The sequence below is a fragment of the Procambarus clarkii genome, chromosome 39, assembly GCF_040958095.1.
Source record: "Procambarus clarkii isolate CNS0578487 chromosome 39, FALCON_Pclarkii_2.0, whole genome shotgun sequence".
Taxonomy (NCBI): Eukaryota; Metazoa; Arthropoda; class Malacostraca; order Decapoda; family Cambaridae; genus Procambarus; species Procambarus clarkii.
In genome coordinates this window covers 9844770-9863681 of record NC_091188.1, presented here as the reverse complement: position 1 = coordinate 9863681, position 18912 = coordinate 9844770, and the positions used below count along the sequence as shown (strand labels likewise).

Sequence of the window (18912 nt, the reverse complement as noted above, 5' to 3'; positions counted from 1 at the left end):
GTTATTGTCGTTATAAACACTCTTGTAGTGCTTCAGAGTTCATAAACTCTTAATTAAATATGAGTGAAGTCACTGTATGATTAAGGAAAGATACAGAGGTTTCGTTAGTAGTTGGGGAAAGAATGTTAATTCCCTTATAATCTTTAGCTCCACTGCTACCTGAGCTCGTGGCCCCGTTACCTGACCTGGTCTGTTTCTCCCACAGTGGGCAAGCTGGAATCTTCTCCCAAATGGTCGTCGGCCGCACCGGCGACTTCGGCTCCCGCAGGCGGCGCAGGCGGCTGCAACTCCCCCCTCACAGCCCTGGAGCGCCCCTCATCATGCCCCTCGCCCGTCCCCCTCACCACCCTCACCGCCCACTCCGCCCACCACGGGGGGAACGTGGGCGTGCACAGCAGCATGGGCGGCATGCAGCAGGGGCACCCACCCCCACCGTTCTCTCTGCTGAACCACACCGTCAACAACTACATGCTGCCAGACCCCACCAAGAGCAACCTCATCTCCCAGCTCTTCTAACTACCTCAGCCCCTCACAGCCGCCCCCCTCACGCCCACCGCCCCCTCACGCCCGCCGCCCCATCATGCCCGCCGCCCCTTGACACCCGAGCCCTCACAATACACAGCTAATCAAACATTACCCAACCAATCAAGTCAAGACCAATCCAGGATGGAGAAGCGACTTGCGACTGCATACCTCTCCGTGACGGTGGGCCGCCCCGGGCTGTCTAACACGTGACTGACAGTTCCCTCCCGTGGGGTGCCCAGGCGAGCTGGTACAGGCGGGGAAGCCAAGCCCCCCCACACCCCCACCCCGAGGGCTTCGAACCCGCTTCCTCCCTCCCTCTAGTTGACAGTATACCAGAGGTCCGTCAGTGGCGCCAGAAGACAAACCTGCTGTGTAGAACTTCTGCCAAATTTACCAAAACTCAAATGTAAAATGCTTATTGGCTCTTTGGAAATTCCGTGGAGCGGCTAGTGAGACACTTGTCTAGGTGTGTACACTAAGCCGTCAGTGGTGGACGGTGGTCGTTTTTAAGAGTTTGATATTGTTTTGGAAAGCTTTGAGGAAGCGGTGAACGAGGGTGGTGGCGGTGGTAGAGGGCGGCAAGCCTCGTCAGCCCCAACACCAGCCCACACTGAGGCCCTCACAGCCCTACACTGGCCCCCCCCTCTACTTCCCCGGATGCCCTCAGCTAGGGTAGGGTGCCACATCTCTCAACTGAGGCACCGCAGCTCTCAGCTCGGGGGCCACAAAGCCCTCGGCTGGGCACCAAAAGCCCAGCCCCCCAAAAAACCCGCATTTTGGGTAAACTGTACATAATTTGTGTTACTTTACTCTAGATAAGCGAGTGACGTGTCCCGTGTGTGTGGTGTAGGTGGAAGTGTTCCCAACCAGTCCTCGTGGGAGTCTACTGGTGCAGGAGACGTCACAAGTGACACATCGTTACATGAGTGAGTTTCAGGTCAGCCAGTGTCAGCAGACAGGCACAGACAGGGAGTCACCACGTAACGGGTCTGAAAATCTCACACTCGACCCCACACATCTGAAAATAAAGACGGTGACGACGTGTCGGTTCGTCCTGGTCCATAACCAAGTGTACAATATGTAAACTCAGAAAGCTGTATAAAAGCAGAAGTTTCCGAGCACATGACTGCGTCTTGGGAGGCGCAGCTCCGCAGCCTCGGGTCCCTATACCAGTAGACTTCCCCTTCTCCTTCAGGTGAAACGGATTTGCGAGTTTACAAGAAAGAATGTTTATACTTTTTGCCAGACTTTTTCGCATATTCAAGTGTGACACTCACATTGAGCTTCTTCAGTGTTAAGATTATAGTGGTTTGAGTGACGATATATTTACACGTGTAAAGCAGATTTAAGAGGATTTGTTTTTGCGGAAAGGAAGACGTTTCTCCAGAACGTTATGCAGGGACGAGCCCGCGGACGAGCCCGCGGACGAGACCATGGACGAGCTGTGGGCTCTTCCCGTGTAGGACAACAACGGGATCTCATCCCCAGGTCCTCAGCCCCAGGGTCCTCTGTCCCAGGGTTCTCAGCCCCAGGGTCCTCAGTCCCAGGGTCCTCAGCCCCAGGGTCCTCAGCCCCAGGGTCCTCAGCCCCAGGGCCTCAGCCCCTGGAGACCCCGGTGCCGAGAACCGCGCGCAGTATGTGGATGAATGTTCGGGAATCCAGTTTACAAATATATACATTGTTGCAGTTCTAGACACATCCACCGTGTACATTGTGGCTCCATCTCATCTCCAAGCAAAATATTCTTTCCACAAATTGACTTCGAGTCTTCTGCCACGTTTCTCAGATCCAGTTTTAATAAGTAACCGGCGTGTTTATTTGGTAGTTACTGTGTGGCAGGCAGCCTTGAGGAGGTTACCTCTCAAGGTGCCCAACTTGTCTCCTTGTGAGACACCATCCTTGGGGTCTGGTCCTCTCCCTGTGAGACACCATCCTTGGGTCTGGTCCTCTCCCTGTGAGACACCATCCTTGGGTCTGGTCCTCTCCCTGTGAGACACCATCCTTGGGTCAGGTCCTCTCCCTGTGAGACACCATCCTTGGGGTCTGGTCCTCTCCCTGTGAGACACCATGCTTGGGTCAGGTCCTCTCCATGTGAGACACCATCCTTGGGTCTAGTCCTCTCCCTGTGAGACACCATCCTTGGGTCTGGTCCTCTCCCTGTGAGACACCATCCTTGGGTCTAGTCCTCTCCCTGTGAGACACCATCCTTGGGTCAGGTCCTCTCCCTGTGAGACACCATCCTTGGGTCTAGTCCTCTCCCTGAGAGACACTATCCTTGGGTCTAGTCCTCTCCCTGTGAGACACCATCCTTGGGTCTAGTCCTCTCCCTGTGAGACACCATCCTTGGGTCTGGTCCTCTCCCTGTGAGACACCATCCTTGGGTCTAGTCCTCTCCCTGTGAGACACCATCCTTGGGTCAGGTCCTCTCCCTGTGAGACACCATCCTTGGGTCTAGTCCTCTCCCTGAGAGACACTATCCTTGGGTCTAGTCCTCTCCCTGTGAGACACCATCCTTGGGTCTAGTCCTCTCCCTGTGAGACACCATCCTTGGGTCTAGTCCTCTCCCTGAGAGACACTATCCTTGGGTCTAGTCCTCTCCCTGTGAGACACCATCCTTGGGTCTAGTCCTCTCCCTGTGAGACACCATCCTTGGGTCAGGTCCTCTCCCTGTGAGAAATCAATTTCCCCATAGAATGGTGAGAGACACTGGCCGCGTGATCTCCCTCACAATCTTGTAAATAAAGACCAAAGATTTCCTCTGTCATAATACCTAAGGGTACTTGACCAGGGATGACTCCTCCCCCCCCCTTGTCTCTCTCTCTCTCTCTCTCTCTCTCTCTCTCTCTCTCTCTCTCGCGTGCGCGCGCTTTTAAATTTAATGCCTAGTAGAACCCACCTTTTCTTGTGTACATATGTGTTGGAGGAATTTTATCATCTTATGTCTTGAGGAAAAAAAATATATAAATCTTGTATCAAAATTAATCATTTCACTGGTTGTTTACAGTGTATATATATAAATAAATATATAGGAAACTGGCCTTATAGAATCCCCCCCCCCCCGTCTTATGACCCAAATTTGGCTCATATAAGACACTTGTAGCATTATTGTGAGTGACTTTTAAGACTTGATTGTGAGATAAAGAAAAAAAAAACAATAATTATATTTGAAATTTCATATCAATTCAACCACGGACACAAACCTGCCCATACCGTAGCATGTTGTTGTTGTTGTTTAAGATTCGCTGCTTGCAACAAAAAAGTTCCAAGCAGCACGGGCTATGGTGAGCCCCGTAGTGGACTTAGGAGCTTTGAGCTGGTGATGACCACCTGAAATGATGACCTCAGGTGGTCATTATTTCCTCTAGTGGTAAAAACTCATCTTTTTTTTTTTGTATCTCAGATTGTCTTTTTACCTGAAAGATAAAGGTCACAAAGCCAGAGATGAGGACTGCGGAGGGTCCTCACAGCCTGCGGAGGGTCCTCACAGCCTGTGGAGGGTCCTCACAGCCTGTGGAGGGTCCTCACAGCCTGCGGAGGGTCCTCACAGCCTGCGGAGGGTCCTCACAGCCTGTGGAGGGTCCTCACAGCCTGCGGAGGGTTCTCACAGCCTGCGGAGGGTCCTCACAGCCTGCGGAGGGTCCTTACAGCCTGTGGAGGGTCCTCACAGCCTGCGGAGGGTCCTCACAGCCTGTGGAGGGTCCTCACAGCCTGCGAAGGGTCCTCACAGCCTGTGGAGGGTCCTCACAGCCTGTGGAGGGTCCTCACAGTCTGCGGAAGGTCCTCACAGCCTGTGGAGGGTCCTCACAGCCTGTGGAGGGTCCTCACAGCCTGCACAGGGTCCTCACAGCCTGCGGAGGGTCCTCACAGCCTGCGGAGGGTCCTCACAGCCTGCGGAGGGTCCTCACAGCCTGTGGAGGGTCCTCACAGCCTGCGGAGGGTCCTCACAGCCTGTGGAGGGTCCTCACAGCCTGCGGAGGGTCCTCACAGCCTGTGGAGGGTCCTCACAGCCTGCGGAGGGTCCTCACAGCCTGCGGTGAGGAAAAGTGTTTGGTGGAACTGGCTATTGTGTCCTTGTTCCATTGTGATAACAAGGTTTGTTTATACCACTGTGATAACACCTTCTGTGGGTATCACGGAGATAACATCTGTTTGGACCACCGAGATAACAGTTCCTGGTTGTACCACCGAGATAACAGTTCCCTGGTTGTACCACCGAGATAACAGTTCCTGGTTGTACCACCGAGATAACAGTACCCTGGTTGTACCACCGAGATAACAATTTCCTGGTTGTACCACCGAGATAACAGTACCCTCGTTGTACCACCGAGATAACAGTACCCTGGTTGTACCACCGAGATAACAGTACCCTGGTTGTACCACCGAGATAACAATTTCCTGGTTGTACCACCGAGATAACAGTACCCTCGTTGTACCACCGAGATAACAGTACCCTGGTTGTACCACCGAGATAACAGTTCCTGGTTGTACCACCGAGATAACAGTACCCTGGTTGTACCACCGAGATAACAATTTCCTGGTTGTACCACCGAGATAACAGTACCCTGGTTGTACCACCGAGATAACAGTACCCTGGTTGTACCACCGAGATAACAGTTCCCTGGTTGTACCACCGAGATAACAGCATGTGTATGTATGTGTCTACGGCTCTACACGTAACAATAACCTTCAAGTGCCGTGGTTGGGCCTAGAGATGAGAGGTTTGTGTCCGTTGGTCGCTTACGATAGCATTTCTTCTCACGTATAACGTATTTCACAATTATACACCGCAGGCTTCTCTGTAACTCCTGTACCATGTATGTGTACTACTGGAAGTGAATAACCTTCTGTAATAAAAAATGAACGGCACTCTCGGTACTTTTTTCCACATTCCACTGTCGTCACTGTTCACTGTCAACAGTGAATATTGTTCACTGTTGTCTGGTGTGTTTATTAATGTGTTATTCTGTTTAGGGGGGTTTTCTTTGGTAATGTTTTCAACACGTGCAGCCTACAGCGACACCGCCACTCACATGAGTGTAACTCCCTGTTGGAGGCTATCTGCTGGAGGCTATCTGCTGGAGGCTATCTGCTGGAGGCTATCTGCTGGAGGCTATCTGCTGGAGGCTATCTGCTGGAGACTACCTGCTGGAGGCTATCTGCTGGAGACTCCCTGCTGGAGGCTATCTGCTGGAGACTCCCTGCTGGAGGCTCCTTCTGGAGACTCCCTGCTGGAGGCTATCTGGTGGAGGCTATCTGCTGGAGACTCCCTGCTGGAGGCTATCTGCTGGAGGCTACCTGCTGGAGACTCCCTGTTGGAGACTACCTGCTGGAGGCTATCTGCTGGAGACTCCCTGCTGGAGGCTATCTGCTGGAGACTCCCTGCTGGAGGCTATCTGCTGGAGACTACCTGCTGGAGGCTACCTGCTGGAGACTCCCTGCTGGAGGCTATCTGCTGGAGACTACCTGCTGGAGGCTATCTGCTGGAGACTCTCTGCTGGAGGCTATCTGCTGGAGACTCCCTGCTGGAGGCTATCTGCTGGAGACTACCTGCTGGAGGCTATCTGCTGGAGACTCCCTGCTGGAGGCTATCTGCTGGAGACTACCTGCTGGAGGCTATCTGCTGGAGACTCCCTGCTGGAGGCTACCTGCTGGAGACTACCTGCTGGAGGCTACCTGCTGGAGACTCCCTGCTGGAGGCTATCTGCTGGAGACTCCCTGCTGGAGGCTATCTGCTGGAGACTACCTGCTGGAGGCTATCTGCTGGAGACTCCCTGTTGGAGACTACCTGCTGGAGACTCCCTGCTGGAGGCTACCTGCTGGAGACTCCCTGCTGGAGGCTATCTGCTGGAGACTCCTTCTGGAGGCTCCCTGCTGGAGGCTCCCTGCTGGAGGCTACCTGCTGGAGACTCCCTGCTGGAGGCTATCTGCTGGAGACTACCTGCTGGAGGCTATCTGCTGGAGACTCGCTGCTGGAGGCTATCTGCTGGAGGCTATCTGCTGGAGGCTATCTGCTGGAGACTCCCTGCTGGAGGCTACCTGCTGGAGACTCCCTGTTGGAGACTACCTGCTGGAGGCTATCTGCTGGAGACTCCCTGCTGGAGGCTATCTGCTGGAGACTCCCTGCTGGAGGCTATCTGCTGGAGACTACCTGCTGGAGGCTACCTGCTGGAGACTCCCTGCTGGAGGCTATCTGCTGGAGACTACCTGCTGGAGGCTATCTGCTGGAGACTCCCTGCTGGAGGCTATCTGCTGGAGACTCCCTGCTGGAGGCTATCTGCTGGAGGCTACCTGCTGGAGGCTATCTGCTGGAGACTCCCTGCTGGAGGCTATCTGCTGGAGACTCCCTGCTGGAGGCTATCTGCTGGAGACTCCCTGCTGGAGGCTATCTGCTGGAGACTTCCTGCTGGAGGCTATCTGCTGGAGACTACCTGCTGGAGGCTACCTGCTGGAGACTCCCTGCTGGAGGCTATCTGCTGGAGACTACCTGCTGGAGGCTATCTGCTGGAGACTCTCTGCTGGAGGCTATCTGCTGGAGACTCCCTGCTGGAGGCTATCTGCTGGAGGCTACCTGCTGGAGGCTCCCTGTTGGAGACTACCTGCTGGAGGCTATCTGCTGGAGACTCCCTGCTGGAGGCTATCTGCTGGAGACTACCTGCTGGAGGCTATCTGCTGGAGACTCCCTGTTGGAGACTACCTGCTGGAGACTCCCTGCTGGAGGCTACCTGCTGGAGACTCCCTGCTGGAGGCTATCTGCTGGAGACTCCTTCTGGAGGCTCCCTACTGGAGGCTCCCTGCTGGAGGCTCCCAGCTGGAGACTCCCTGCTGGAGGCTACCTGCTGGAGGCTATCTGCTGGAGACTCCCTGCTGGAGACTACCTGCTGGAGGCTCCCTGCTGGAGGCTCCCTGCTGGAGGCTACCTGCTGGAGACTCCCTGCTGGAGGCTATCTGCTGGAGACTCCCTGCTGGAGGCTACCTGCTGGAGACTCCCTGCTGGAGGCTATCTGCTGGAGACTCCTTCTGGAGGCTCCCTGCTGGAGGCTCCCTGCTGGAGGCTCCCAGCTGGAGACTCCCTGCTGGAGGCTACCTGCTGGAGGCTATCTGCTGGAGACTCCCTGCTGGAGACTCCCTGCTGGAGGCTCCCTGCTGGAGGCTACCTGCTGGAGGCTACCTGCTGGAGGCTATCTGCTGGAGACTCCCTGCTGGAGACTCCCTGCTGGAGGCTACCTGCTGGAGGCTATCTGCTGGAGGCTCCCTGCTGGAGACTACCTGCTGGAGGCTCCCTGCTGGATTCTATCTGCTGGAGACTACCTGCTGGAGACTCCCTGCTGGAGACTCCCTGCTGGAGACTTCCTGCTGGAGACTCCCAGCTGGAGGCTCCCTGCTGGAGACTCCCTGCTGGAGACTCCCTGCTGGAGACTACCTGCTGGAGACTCCCTGCTGGAGGCTACCTGCTGGAGACTCCCTGCTGGAGGCTCCCTGCTGGAGGCTACCTGCTGGAGACTACCTGCTGGAGACTCCCAGCTGGAGACTACCTGCTGGAGACTACCTGCTGGAGACTCCCAGCTGGAGACTCCCTGCTGGAGACTATCTGCTGGAGACTCCCTGCTGGAGGCTACCTGCTGGAGACTCCCTGCTGGAGGCTATCTGCTGGAGACTCCCTGCTGGAGGCTACCTGCTGGAGACTATCTGCTGGAGACTCCCAGCTGGAGACTACCTGCTGGAGACTACCTGCTGGAGGCTACCTGCTGGAGACTACCTGCTGGAGACTCCCTGCTGGAGACTCCCTGCTGGAGACTCCCTGCTGGAGACTCCCAGCTGGAGGCTCCCTGCTGGAGACTCCCTGCTGGAGGCTCCCTGCTGGAGACTACCTGCTGGAGACTCCCTGCTGGAGGCTACCTGCTGGAGGCTATCTGCTGGAGACTCCCTGCTGGAGACTACCTGCTGGAGACTCCCTGCTGGAGGCTACCTGCTGGAGACTCCCTGCTGGAGGCTCCCTGCTGGAGGCTACCTGCTGGAGACTACCTGCTGGAGACTCCCAGCTGGAGACTACCTGCTGGAGACTACCTGCTGGAGGCTCCCAGCTGGAGGCTCCCTGCTGGAGACTCCCTGCTGGAGACTCCCTGCTGGAGACTCCCAGCTGGAGGCTCCCTGCTGGAGACTCCCTGCTGGAGACTCCCTGCTGGAGACTACCTGCTGGAGACTCCCTGCTGGAGGCTACCTGCTGGAGGCTACCTGCTGGAGGCTCCCTGCTGGAGGTTACCTGCTGGAGACTCCCTGCTGGAGGCTCCCTGCTGGAGACTCCCTGCTGGAGGCTCCCTGCTGGAGACTCCCTGCTGGAGGCTCCCTGCTGGAGGCTACCTGCTGGAGACTCTCAGCTGGAGGCTCCCTGCTGGAGACTCCCTGATGGAGACTCCCTGCTGGAGACTCCTGCTGGAGACTACCTGCTGGAGACTCCCTGCTGGAGACTACCTGCTGGAGGCTACCTGCTGGAGACTACCTGCTGGAGGCTACCTGCTGGAGACTCCTGCTGGAGGCTACCTGCTGCAGACTCCTGCTGGAGGCTACCTGCTGGAGACTCCTGCTGGAGACTCCTGCTGGAGACTCCTGCTGGAGGCTACCTGCTGGAGACTCCTGCTGGAGACTATCTGCTGGAGACTCCCTGCTGGAGACTCCCTGCTGGAGACTACCTGCTGGAGACTCCCTGCTGGAGGCTACCTGCCGGAGACTCCCTGCTGGAGACTCCCTGCTGGAGACTACCTGCTGGAGACTCCCTGCTGGAGACTCCCTGCTGGAGGCTACCTGCTGGAGGCTACCTGCCGGAGACTCCCTGCTGGAGACTCCCTGCTGGAGACTCCCAGCTGGAGACTCCCAGCTGGAGACTCCCTGCTGGAGACTCCCTGCTGGAGACTCCCAGCTGGAGACTCCCTGCTGGAGACTCCCTGCTGGAGACTCCCTGCTGGAGACTCCCAGCTGGGAGTCTCCAGCTGGAGACTCCCTGCTGGAGACTCCCAGCTGGGAGTCTCCAGCTGGAGACTCCCTGCTGTAGACTCCCTGTTGGAGGCTACCTGTTGGAGACTCCCAGCTGGAGTCTTTTAGATCACTGTGTCAGTAATCCTATCATCCTCTTTTACACAGGGATGTATATACTGAGAGGTGCAGCGTATGCACTGTGTATATACACTCCCAGTGTATATATACTGAGATTTGATTGTTGCCGTCGGAGGCGGCTAGTTTATTGTGCACCCCATTCTCATCATGTGAGCGGTAGCGCAAAAAGCATTACAGAGGGCACTAAAGATCTTTATCAGACCTCATCTTAGATTATTACATAAACAATTTCAGTGTAAAAGTACACTGAGAGTGCACTTTATTCCTCGAGTGTGTTCTGGGCTAAACTACACTTGCTGGCTGAGAAGCCTTCACCTCGACACGTGAGCACCTCGCAGGGGGGAACATGTTCGAAAACTAGAACACTTAATGTGACGTGCTGACCTGAGACGATTCCAAATTCATAAATTCCAGGTCCTGACCCCATCCAAGTGCTGCATAGTCGTAATGGCTTGGCGCTTCCTCCCCCCCTGATAATTCCCTTCCCTTCACCAATCGGAGGAATGAATGTACTTGTAGCACCTAGACCTTGCTGAGGGTTATTCATCACGATGAATAACCCCTTCCCCCCAACAGTTCATTTGGAACAGCTGTATGCTAGAGCCCCCCCATGATGGGGACTTTCTATTAGCAGTGCCTAAGAGGAACTTGTCAAGATTTACAGACCCTCCACTGAGCAGTAGCTCCTCGCCTTGGTGCCAAAAATTCACTTTGAGTGTAAGTTTATATGCAAAAAAGGTGGAAGACGGCGAATGTGGCTTGCATGAGCTGAACTGTGGAGGTCCCGAGGTGTGACACTGAAGACAGGGTAATTAATGGCCTCACGGGGAACCTTGCCCAGTGCCCAGCAGAGAAAGAATCTCTATTTATTTATGCTAATTTTCCTGACAATCCAGTATGTTGTCCAAGCCCGCCAAACACACACCATAACTACGACGTTGGTACAACGTTCGAACAAGTTTTAACACCTTCTAACCAGTTAAAACAACCAATATAGCAAGTTGTAACAACGTTCTAATACGTCATAAACACGTTAAGCCAAGATATAACAACTTTATTACAAGTTGTAACAAGCGGAAAATAGACAGTTTCGGTTTGTGTTTCCAGGGAGTGAAGTCACAGTATTTCACTGGAAAAATGGTAGATAGCTGGTGTGGGAGTACACACGTGTATCTGCCCTGGTTGATACCTGTATCTCCTTCAGTGTTGGTTAGACAGGCAGGGTACCCGACAAATACTCGGCATTGAATCAGAGGCACACCTTCAATCGTTTCCATCAGATCAAAGTCCATTAATTGGCCTCTAGGTCCAAGGAGCTTCCTTAAATGAGCTGACTACCTGGGCCCATCTACTCGACCAGGAGGACCCGAGGGCTGCCAGTTTCCAGTTCCAGCACATCAGAGTGGCGATACAGAGGAGGAACGCTTACTGCATCCTCAATTTCTCCCCCCCCCCCTCCCCCCAGCCTCTGACGAGGTCGTGGACTAGCCACAACCTCTTCACTAGTCAATGCAATCCTCAGTTTGTAAATTATTGTCTTACGTTAAATAATGTTGCAGCTGGAAATATTGGGGTGGAAGCTGCATAGACGAGCACCTGCAAGGTTCCCTCGGATATATTTCATTTATGTATTATCAAGTGTATTTCTCTACACTGATCCACTTCAACTAGTGGGTACTACGACCCACTTCAACTAGTGGGTACTACGACCCACTTCAACTAGTGGGTACTACGACCCACTTCAACTAGTGGGTACTACGACCCACTTCAACTAGTGGGTACTACGACCCACTTCAACTAGTGGGTACTACGACCCACTTCAACTAGTGGGTACTACGACCCACTTCAACTAGTGGGTACTACGACCCACTTCAACTACAGCTTGCCTCGTTCAGGACACTATTAGCTGCATACTGTATGCTATACTGCTGTATTAGCATTACTTATGAGTATAACTGTTAATAAATGTTAAGCCTGTAGTGTGTGCTGTAGTGTGCGGTGATACAGAGCAGCAGCAGCAGCTGGTGGTGGTGGGTTACAGAGACGAGGACGTGACACAGCGGACGAGACATGTAAGGCGGAGCAACATGACATCGTAATGACGTAGTTCGGTCTTTCACACATCATTTATTGCTAGCATATGAATTCCAGAGACAATTTTCAAAATACAAATGACACGTGTAAGCATTCCCCTGGTGTGTGTGAAGCCTCATCCCCGTACCTCACTTTTACACCACCCTCCCCCCCCCCCTGACTACGAAGTCTTAACTCAAACATAATATAAAGACTAACAAGGGGGGTAGAAGTAGCCTAAGCTACTCTATCCTTTTGAGATGTATTTGTTTCCTTGTCTCAATAAACTTACTTGAACTTGAAGATTAACAAGTTGTGAACCGCAAATTGGTCATCAGCTACGCTCCTGACAGTTAAGACTAGCGCGTAATTATCAAAAGAAAGAACTCATTATGACTACGCAACATTGTACAGGAGGAGCTCTCTCCTATACTACCTCTCTCCAGACCGACCACCAGAGCGCAACTCCATAGTCTCCCGAGACTGGTGGATGCCTACACTGTCACAGAATATTCAAGACATCCCAGATATGATTTAGGATGTCAATACGCCAGCAGTAAGATGCAAGATAATCGATAGGAATGGAGTCGGAGTGACGGAGTGAGCTCATTCCAATCTGTCCTCGACTCAAGTCCATTGCATCCAGCAGCCCGTCCTCCAAACAAAGATCCAAAAGTGATTCCATGCACCCGCCAAACCCCCTGTTTATGAATGAAAAGCGGTTTACACACGACTCACAACTGCTGACGTTCGAACATATCCGGAACAAGTGCTTCACTGACGAATTTTGTTCGAACCACAACGCTATAAATGCTTCACCCACGTACTACAAATACAAATAATCGCCAACAGAACCTAAACACCTGACCTAACCTATCCTATGCCTATATATGCACAATATGCTAATATATTATAACATTAACTTGTACTTGAGAAAATTCCCGTTTTGAATGAACAGCATGTTAAAATTTATGAATGCGTCTGTGGGGTTGACCGCTGGATGGAATGGACTTGAGTCGAGGACGGGTTGCCTCCAGTGGTCGACCCCAAAGACGGATCCATAAATTTTAACATTCTGTTCATTCAAAACAGGAATTTTCTCAAATACAAATTAATATTATTTTATATTACCATATTGTACATATTTAGGCACTGGTTAGGTTAGGTGTTTAGGTTCTGTTGGCGATTATTTGTATTTGAAGAATGCGGGTGAAGCATTTATAGCAACTCGTCCTCCAAACAAAGATCCAAAAGTGATTCCATCCAGCCGCTAAACCCCCTGATTATGAATGAAAAACAGTTTACACACGACTCACAACTGATGACGTCCGAACACTTCCGGAACAAGTGTTTCGTTCACGTGCTCTGTTCGAACCACAATTCTATAAATGCTTCACCCACGTACTACAAATACAAATAATCGCCAACAGGACCCTAAACACCTAACCTACGCCTAACTATATATATATATATAATTTTTATGTATAATAATATAAATTTATATATGAGAAAAAACCAATGTTGAATGCACAGTATGTTAAAATTTATGAATGGGTCTGGGGAGGACGGCCGCTGCTTTAAACAGCCTAGTGTGAGGATGGGTCGACCTCCGTGTGTCCTATTTGCCAACGTTTACATGGGTACTATTGAGGAGAAAATATTTGTCAACATGACCCTAAAACCTAAACATCTACTGTAGGTACGTTGATGATTCTTTCTGGACCCTCACATGGAACTCTTGCTACAGCTTAAGGACGTCTTCGAGCGAAGTTCCGTCTGCTTAGTTTCTCTTGCGAGATGAAGAGTGAAGGCAAGCCGCCTGTCTTAGATGTTACAACCTCGGAAAAGGAATTCTTTCACATTGCAGTCTACACTAAGGGAAGCACGATAGGAATGCGTGTTACTGGGTGCCCTGACAGGTACAAGCGGAGTGCTGAGGACGTCTTTGTCCCCCGTCGCCTCTCACACCTGCAGCTGGAGGCAGGTTGACCTGGAACTCGGCAGAGGCAGGCAGGTTGACCTGGAACTCGGCAGAGGGAGGCAGGTTGACCTGGAACTCGGCAGAGGGAGGCAGGTTGACCTGGAACTCGGCAGAGGGAGGCAGGTTGACCTGGAACTCGGCAGAGGGAGGCAGGTTGACCTGGAACTCGGCAGAGGGAGGCAGGTTGACCTGGACCTCGGCAGAGGGAGGCAGGTTGACCTGGAACTCGGCAGAGGGAGGCAGGTTGACCAGGAACTCAGCGGAGGAAGGTTAGGTTCCTTCTAACAATGAATCCTGCAACGGAAATGTTGAAGAGGTAATTAAAAGAAAGGTGAAGAGCTTGCTTCATCTGACGAGGTAATCAACACTACACAATATGTCCCAACCATTATATAATCTCCCACGGGAACTTCCTTCAGCGACCCGTATAACGGAGGGAAGACATCACTCACAGAAATATGATGCTACTGACACTAACTAGAAGATATAGTTCACAATCTACTACACAAGCAAGAATATCGCCAATTTGAGAACTCTGAGAACTCTCAGAACTCTCTGAATTTTCTGAGAACTCTCAGAACTCTCTGAATTCTCTGAGAATTCTCACTGAGAATTCTAAGAACTCAGAGAACAATGCAGAAATCTCGACACTAAACGAAACGTCTTGGAAGAGAGGAATGTCGCGTATACGATCAGACTGTCATCAGACATTATGAGGACTATCAGCTCTAACAACTTCATTATTGAAGGAATTCAATAGATGTTTCAAAGCGTCTAATTATACATAACCCACAAGCCCCCACCAACGATCACACCGCTCCTACATACACAACAGCACCAGCGAGATCCTAACATTAACGAAATAATCTAAACTCACAACACTAGAAGATGAGACATAGCCGAGGCACTACATATCAAACACTCGTGCCACTACCAACAGCCAGGTTACACTTAGCTACACCTTACCATCCTCTACACCAAGACAGACTTACCTCATACCATAACTACTGTCTCTAGTGAACATCAACTGTGCAACACTCCACTCCACCTCGTCCTGCATGGCGGCTGTAGCACAATGTCTTCCTTTCACGTTCCTTCCAGTAATGTTGAAGGCAGCTCCAACGTCACTCGTCCTCACGTTCCTTCCAGTAATGATGAAGGCAGCTCCAACGTCACTCGTCCTCACGTTCCTTCCAGTAATGATGAAGGCAGCTCCAACGTCACTCGTCCTCACGTTCCTTCCAGTATTGATGAAGGCAGCTCCAACGTCACTCGTCCTCACGTTCCTTCCAGTAATGATGAAGGCAGCTCCAACGTCACTCGTCCTCACGTTCCTTCCAGTAATGATGAAGGCAGCTCCAACGTCACTCGTCCTCACGTTCCTTCCAGTAATGATGAAGGCAGCTCCAACGTCACTCGTCCTTCAGGCGCAGCTAAATTGTACAAATAGCTTCGGGAGATATTCAGTAACACGAATGTGTGTGTGTTAGTCTAAGACGTGCGTCATCAGAATCGATATATTAATTAGAACTAATATTTCCAAAAATGGTTTTCCTGAATACCTCGGTCTGTTTATCTCTCGTTAAACTTCTTATCTTTAATGGGGCATATAAGCTAGGTTTTAAATATATTAAAAATAAACATTTGACGAAACAATGAATACAAATTGGTTAAGTTTACATTTAGGAGAGACCTGGGTAAATACTGGTTTGGAAATAGGATTCTTGAATTATGGAACAAAATACCTAGTAACATATATATATATATATATATATATATATATATATATATATATATATATATATATATATATATATAAATATATATATATATATATATATATATATATATAAATATATATATATATATATATATATATATATATATATATATATATATATATATATATATATATATATATATATATATATATAAATTTGACGTTGAGTGCCCTTCTTGGCCCCAGGTTGTGGAGGCCGGGTGTGTGGTGGAGGCCGGGTGTGTCTTGGAGGCCGGGTGTGTGGTGGAGGCCGGGTGTGTGACAAAGGCCAGGTGTGTGGTGGAGGCCAGGTGTGTGGTGGAGGCCGGGTGTGTGACAAAGGCCAGGTGTGTGGTGGAGGCCAGGTGTGTGGTGGAGGCCGGGTGTGTGGTGGAGGCCGGGTGTGTGGTGGAGGCCGGGTGTGAGGTGGAGGCCGGGTGTGTGGTGGAGGCCGGGTGTGTGGTGGAGGCCGGGTGTGTGGTGGAGGCCGGGTGTGTGCTGGAGGCCGGGTGTGTGGTGGAGGCCGGGTGTGTGGTGGAGGCCGGGTGTGTGGTGGAGGCCAGGTGTGTGGTGGAGGCCGGGTGTGTGCTGGAGGCCGGGTGTGTGCTGGAGGCCGGGTGTGTGCTGGAGGCCGGGTGTGTGCTGGAGGCCGGGTGTGTGACAAAGGCCAGGTGTGTGTGGTGGAGGACACAGTCGCTCCATAAATCATGGCTGGCGGCACAGGCATCAAGCACACCCAACACCTCTGTAAATTTGTAAACACCCGCTTTATGTAGTAATATATCCGAGGTGCTCCCGGCCCATTACCTGTCCGGTACATCATCATCTCCCTCAGCTGCCAGTAAAATTTTCACAACGTTCACAATGTTGAACGTAATGTTTGGGCCGTGAAATAGATCTCAAAAAAAAAGTATTAAACAACATAGCTCTTAGAAGAATTTCAAGTAGAAAAGGGTTATAAACAGGGGTCTAGCGGATTCATTATTTTTGTTTACAATGACATGTGTCTAACTAAAGACTGGTATGGGGGGAAGAGCAGCAAAAAAGGTAGTAGTGACGGAAGATGTCGCAGCTTGAATGCCACTTTGCATCTCGTCTAGCGAGATGCAAAGTGGCAGTGTGAATACGTGATGCGCACTTCACATCATCATCACATCATCACATTATCATCATACTTTACACTATGGAACCATTGGGTCCTTAAGAGAGAGAGATATAAACTCACGCTACATGGAATGACCCGCCATCTAATTACAAACGATAAAATACCTGAAATTCTTGCATTGTATCCATTGGTTCGCTTCTAGTAGATACATGAAGTATGATTAATGTATTAGCTGCATAGTGGGTAGACTAACAAAATAATTAACAATAACTCTTTTTACTCTCCTGAAACTGACAATTACTTTGTATTAACTAGATACGAATCTCCAATGTATACAATAATATACTGTAGATTCATAGAGGCTATCTGTGTCCCCCAGCACCTGTTACATGTGTCCCCAGCACCTGCTACATGTGTCCCCCAGCACGTGCTATATGTGTCCTCCAGCACGTGCTATATGTGTCCTCCAGCACGTGCTACATGTATCCCCAGCACCTGCTACATGTGTCCCCAGCACCTGCTATATGTGTCCCCAGCACCTGCTACATGTGTCCCCCAGCACGTGCTATATGTGTCCTCCAGCACGTGCTATATGTGTCCTCCAGCACGTGCTACATGTATCCCCAGCACCTGCTACATGTGTCCCCAGCACCTGCTATATGTGTCCCCACCACCTGCTACATGTGTCCCCAGCACCTGCTACATGTGTCCCCAGTACCTGCTACATGTGTCCCCAGTACCCGCTACATGTGTCCCCAACACCTGCTACATGTGTCCCCAGTACCTGCTACATGTGTCCCCAGCACCTGCTACATGTGTCTCCAGTACCTGCTACATGTGTCCCCAGCACCTGCTACATGTGTCCCCAGCACCTGCTACATGTGTCTCCAGCACCTGCTACATGTGTCCCCAGTACCTGCTACATGTGTCCCCAGCACCTGCTACATGTGTCCCCAGCACCTGCTACATGTGTCTCCAGCACCTGCTACATGTGTCTCCAGCACCTGCTACATGTGTCCCCAGCACCTGTTACATGTGTCCCCAGTACCTGCTATATGTGTCCCCACCACCTGCTATATGTGTCCCTAGCACGTGCTACATGTGTCCCTAGCACCTGCTACATGTGTCCCAGCACCTGCTACATGTGTCCCCACCACCTGCTATATGTGTCCCTAGCACGTGCTACATGTGTCCCTAGCACATGCTACATGTGTCCCAGCACCTGCTACATGTGTCCCCAGCACCTGCTACATATGTCCCCAGCACCTGCTATATGTGTCCCCACCACCTGCTACATGTGTTCCTAGCACGTGCTACATGTGTCCCTAGCACGTGCTACATGTGTCCCCAGCACCTGCTACATGTGTCCCTAGCACCTGCTACATGTGTCCCTAGCACCTGCTATATGTGTCCCCACCACCTGCTACATGTGTCCCCAGCACCTGCTACATGTGTCCCCAGCACCTGCTACCTGTGTCCCTAGCACCTGCTACATGTGTCCCCAGCACCTGCTACATGTGTCCCCAGCACCTGCTACATGTGTCCCCAGTACCTGCTACATGTGTCCCCAGCACCTGCTACATGTGTCCCCAGCACCTGCTATATGTGTCCCCACCACCTGCTACATGTGTCCCCAGCACCTGCTACATGTGTCCCCAGCACCTGCTACATGTGTCCCCAGCACCTGCTACATGTGTCCCCAGCACCTGCTACATGTGTCCCTAGCACCTGCTACATGTGTCCCCAGCACCTGCTACATGTGTCCCCAGCACCTGCTACCTGTGTCCCCAGCACCTGCTACATGTGTCCCTAGCACCTGCTACCTGTGTCCCCAGCACCTGCTACCTGTGTCCCTAGCACCTGCTACATGTGTCCCCAGCACCTGCTACCTGTGTCCCCAGCACCAGCTACATGTGTCCCTAGCACCTGCTACATGTGTCCCCAGCACCTGCTACATGTGTCCCCAGCACCTGCTACCTGTGTCCTCCAGCACCTGCTACATGTGTCCCCAGCACCTGCTACATGTGTCCCCAGCACCTGCTACATGTGTCCCCCAGCACGTGCTACATGTGTCCCCAGCACCTGCTACATGTGTCCCCAGTACCTGCTACATGTGTCCCCAGTACCTGCTACATGTGTCCCCAGCACCTGCTACATGTGTCCCCAGCACCTGCTACATGTGTCCCCAGTACCTGCTACCTGTGTCCCCAGCACCTGCTACATGTGTCCCCAGCACCTGCTACATGTGTCCCCAGTACCTGCTACATGTGTCCCCAGTACCTGCTACATGTGTCCCCAGCACCTGCTACATGTGTCCCCAGTACCTGCTACATGTGTCCCCAGTACCCGCTACATGTGTCC

The 18912-nt window shown here is 51.9% G+C and overlaps 3 protein-coding genes across 3 annotated transcripts in view; all 3 read left to right on the top strand.

Annotated features, from left to right (window-relative positions):
- LOC123760538 (paired mesoderm homeobox protein 2B) overlaps positions 1 to 4131 on the top strand; it is a 175277-nt gene extending 171146 nt beyond the window's left edge. The window contains exon 7 of the mRNA XM_045746229.2: positions 206 to 4131. Within this exon, the coding sequence (XP_045602185.1) occupies positions 206 to 516 (311 nt within the window). The 3' untranslated portion in view covers positions 517 to 4131. The remainder of the gene's footprint in view (positions 1 to 205) is intronic.
- A 10631-nt stretch (positions 4132 to 14762) lies between these two features.
- Positions 14763 to 15137, top strand: LOC123760484 (uncharacterized). Its single transcript, XM_045746173.1, has one exon. The coding sequence runs from the start codon at positions 14763 to 14765 to the stop codon at positions 15135 to 15137; it is 375 nt and encodes a 124-aa protein (XP_045602129.1).
- Positions 15138 to 18662: 3525 nt separating this feature from the next.
- Positions 18663 to 18912, top strand: part of LOC138372527 (keratin-associated protein 10-4-like) — a 1404-nt gene continuing 1154 nt past the window's right edge. Inside the window, exon 1 of the mRNA XM_069337998.1 lies at positions 18663 to 18912. This exon is cut by the window's right edge and continues 1154 nt beyond it. Coding sequence (XP_069194099.1) covers positions 18663 to 18912 — 250 coding nt within the window.

Excerpts from the sequence above, each read along its gene's own strand:
- LOC123760484 (XM_045746173.1), top strand. The coding sequence starts at position 14,763 with ATGTCTTCCTTTCACGTTCCTTCCAGTAATGTTGAAGGCAGCTCCAAC.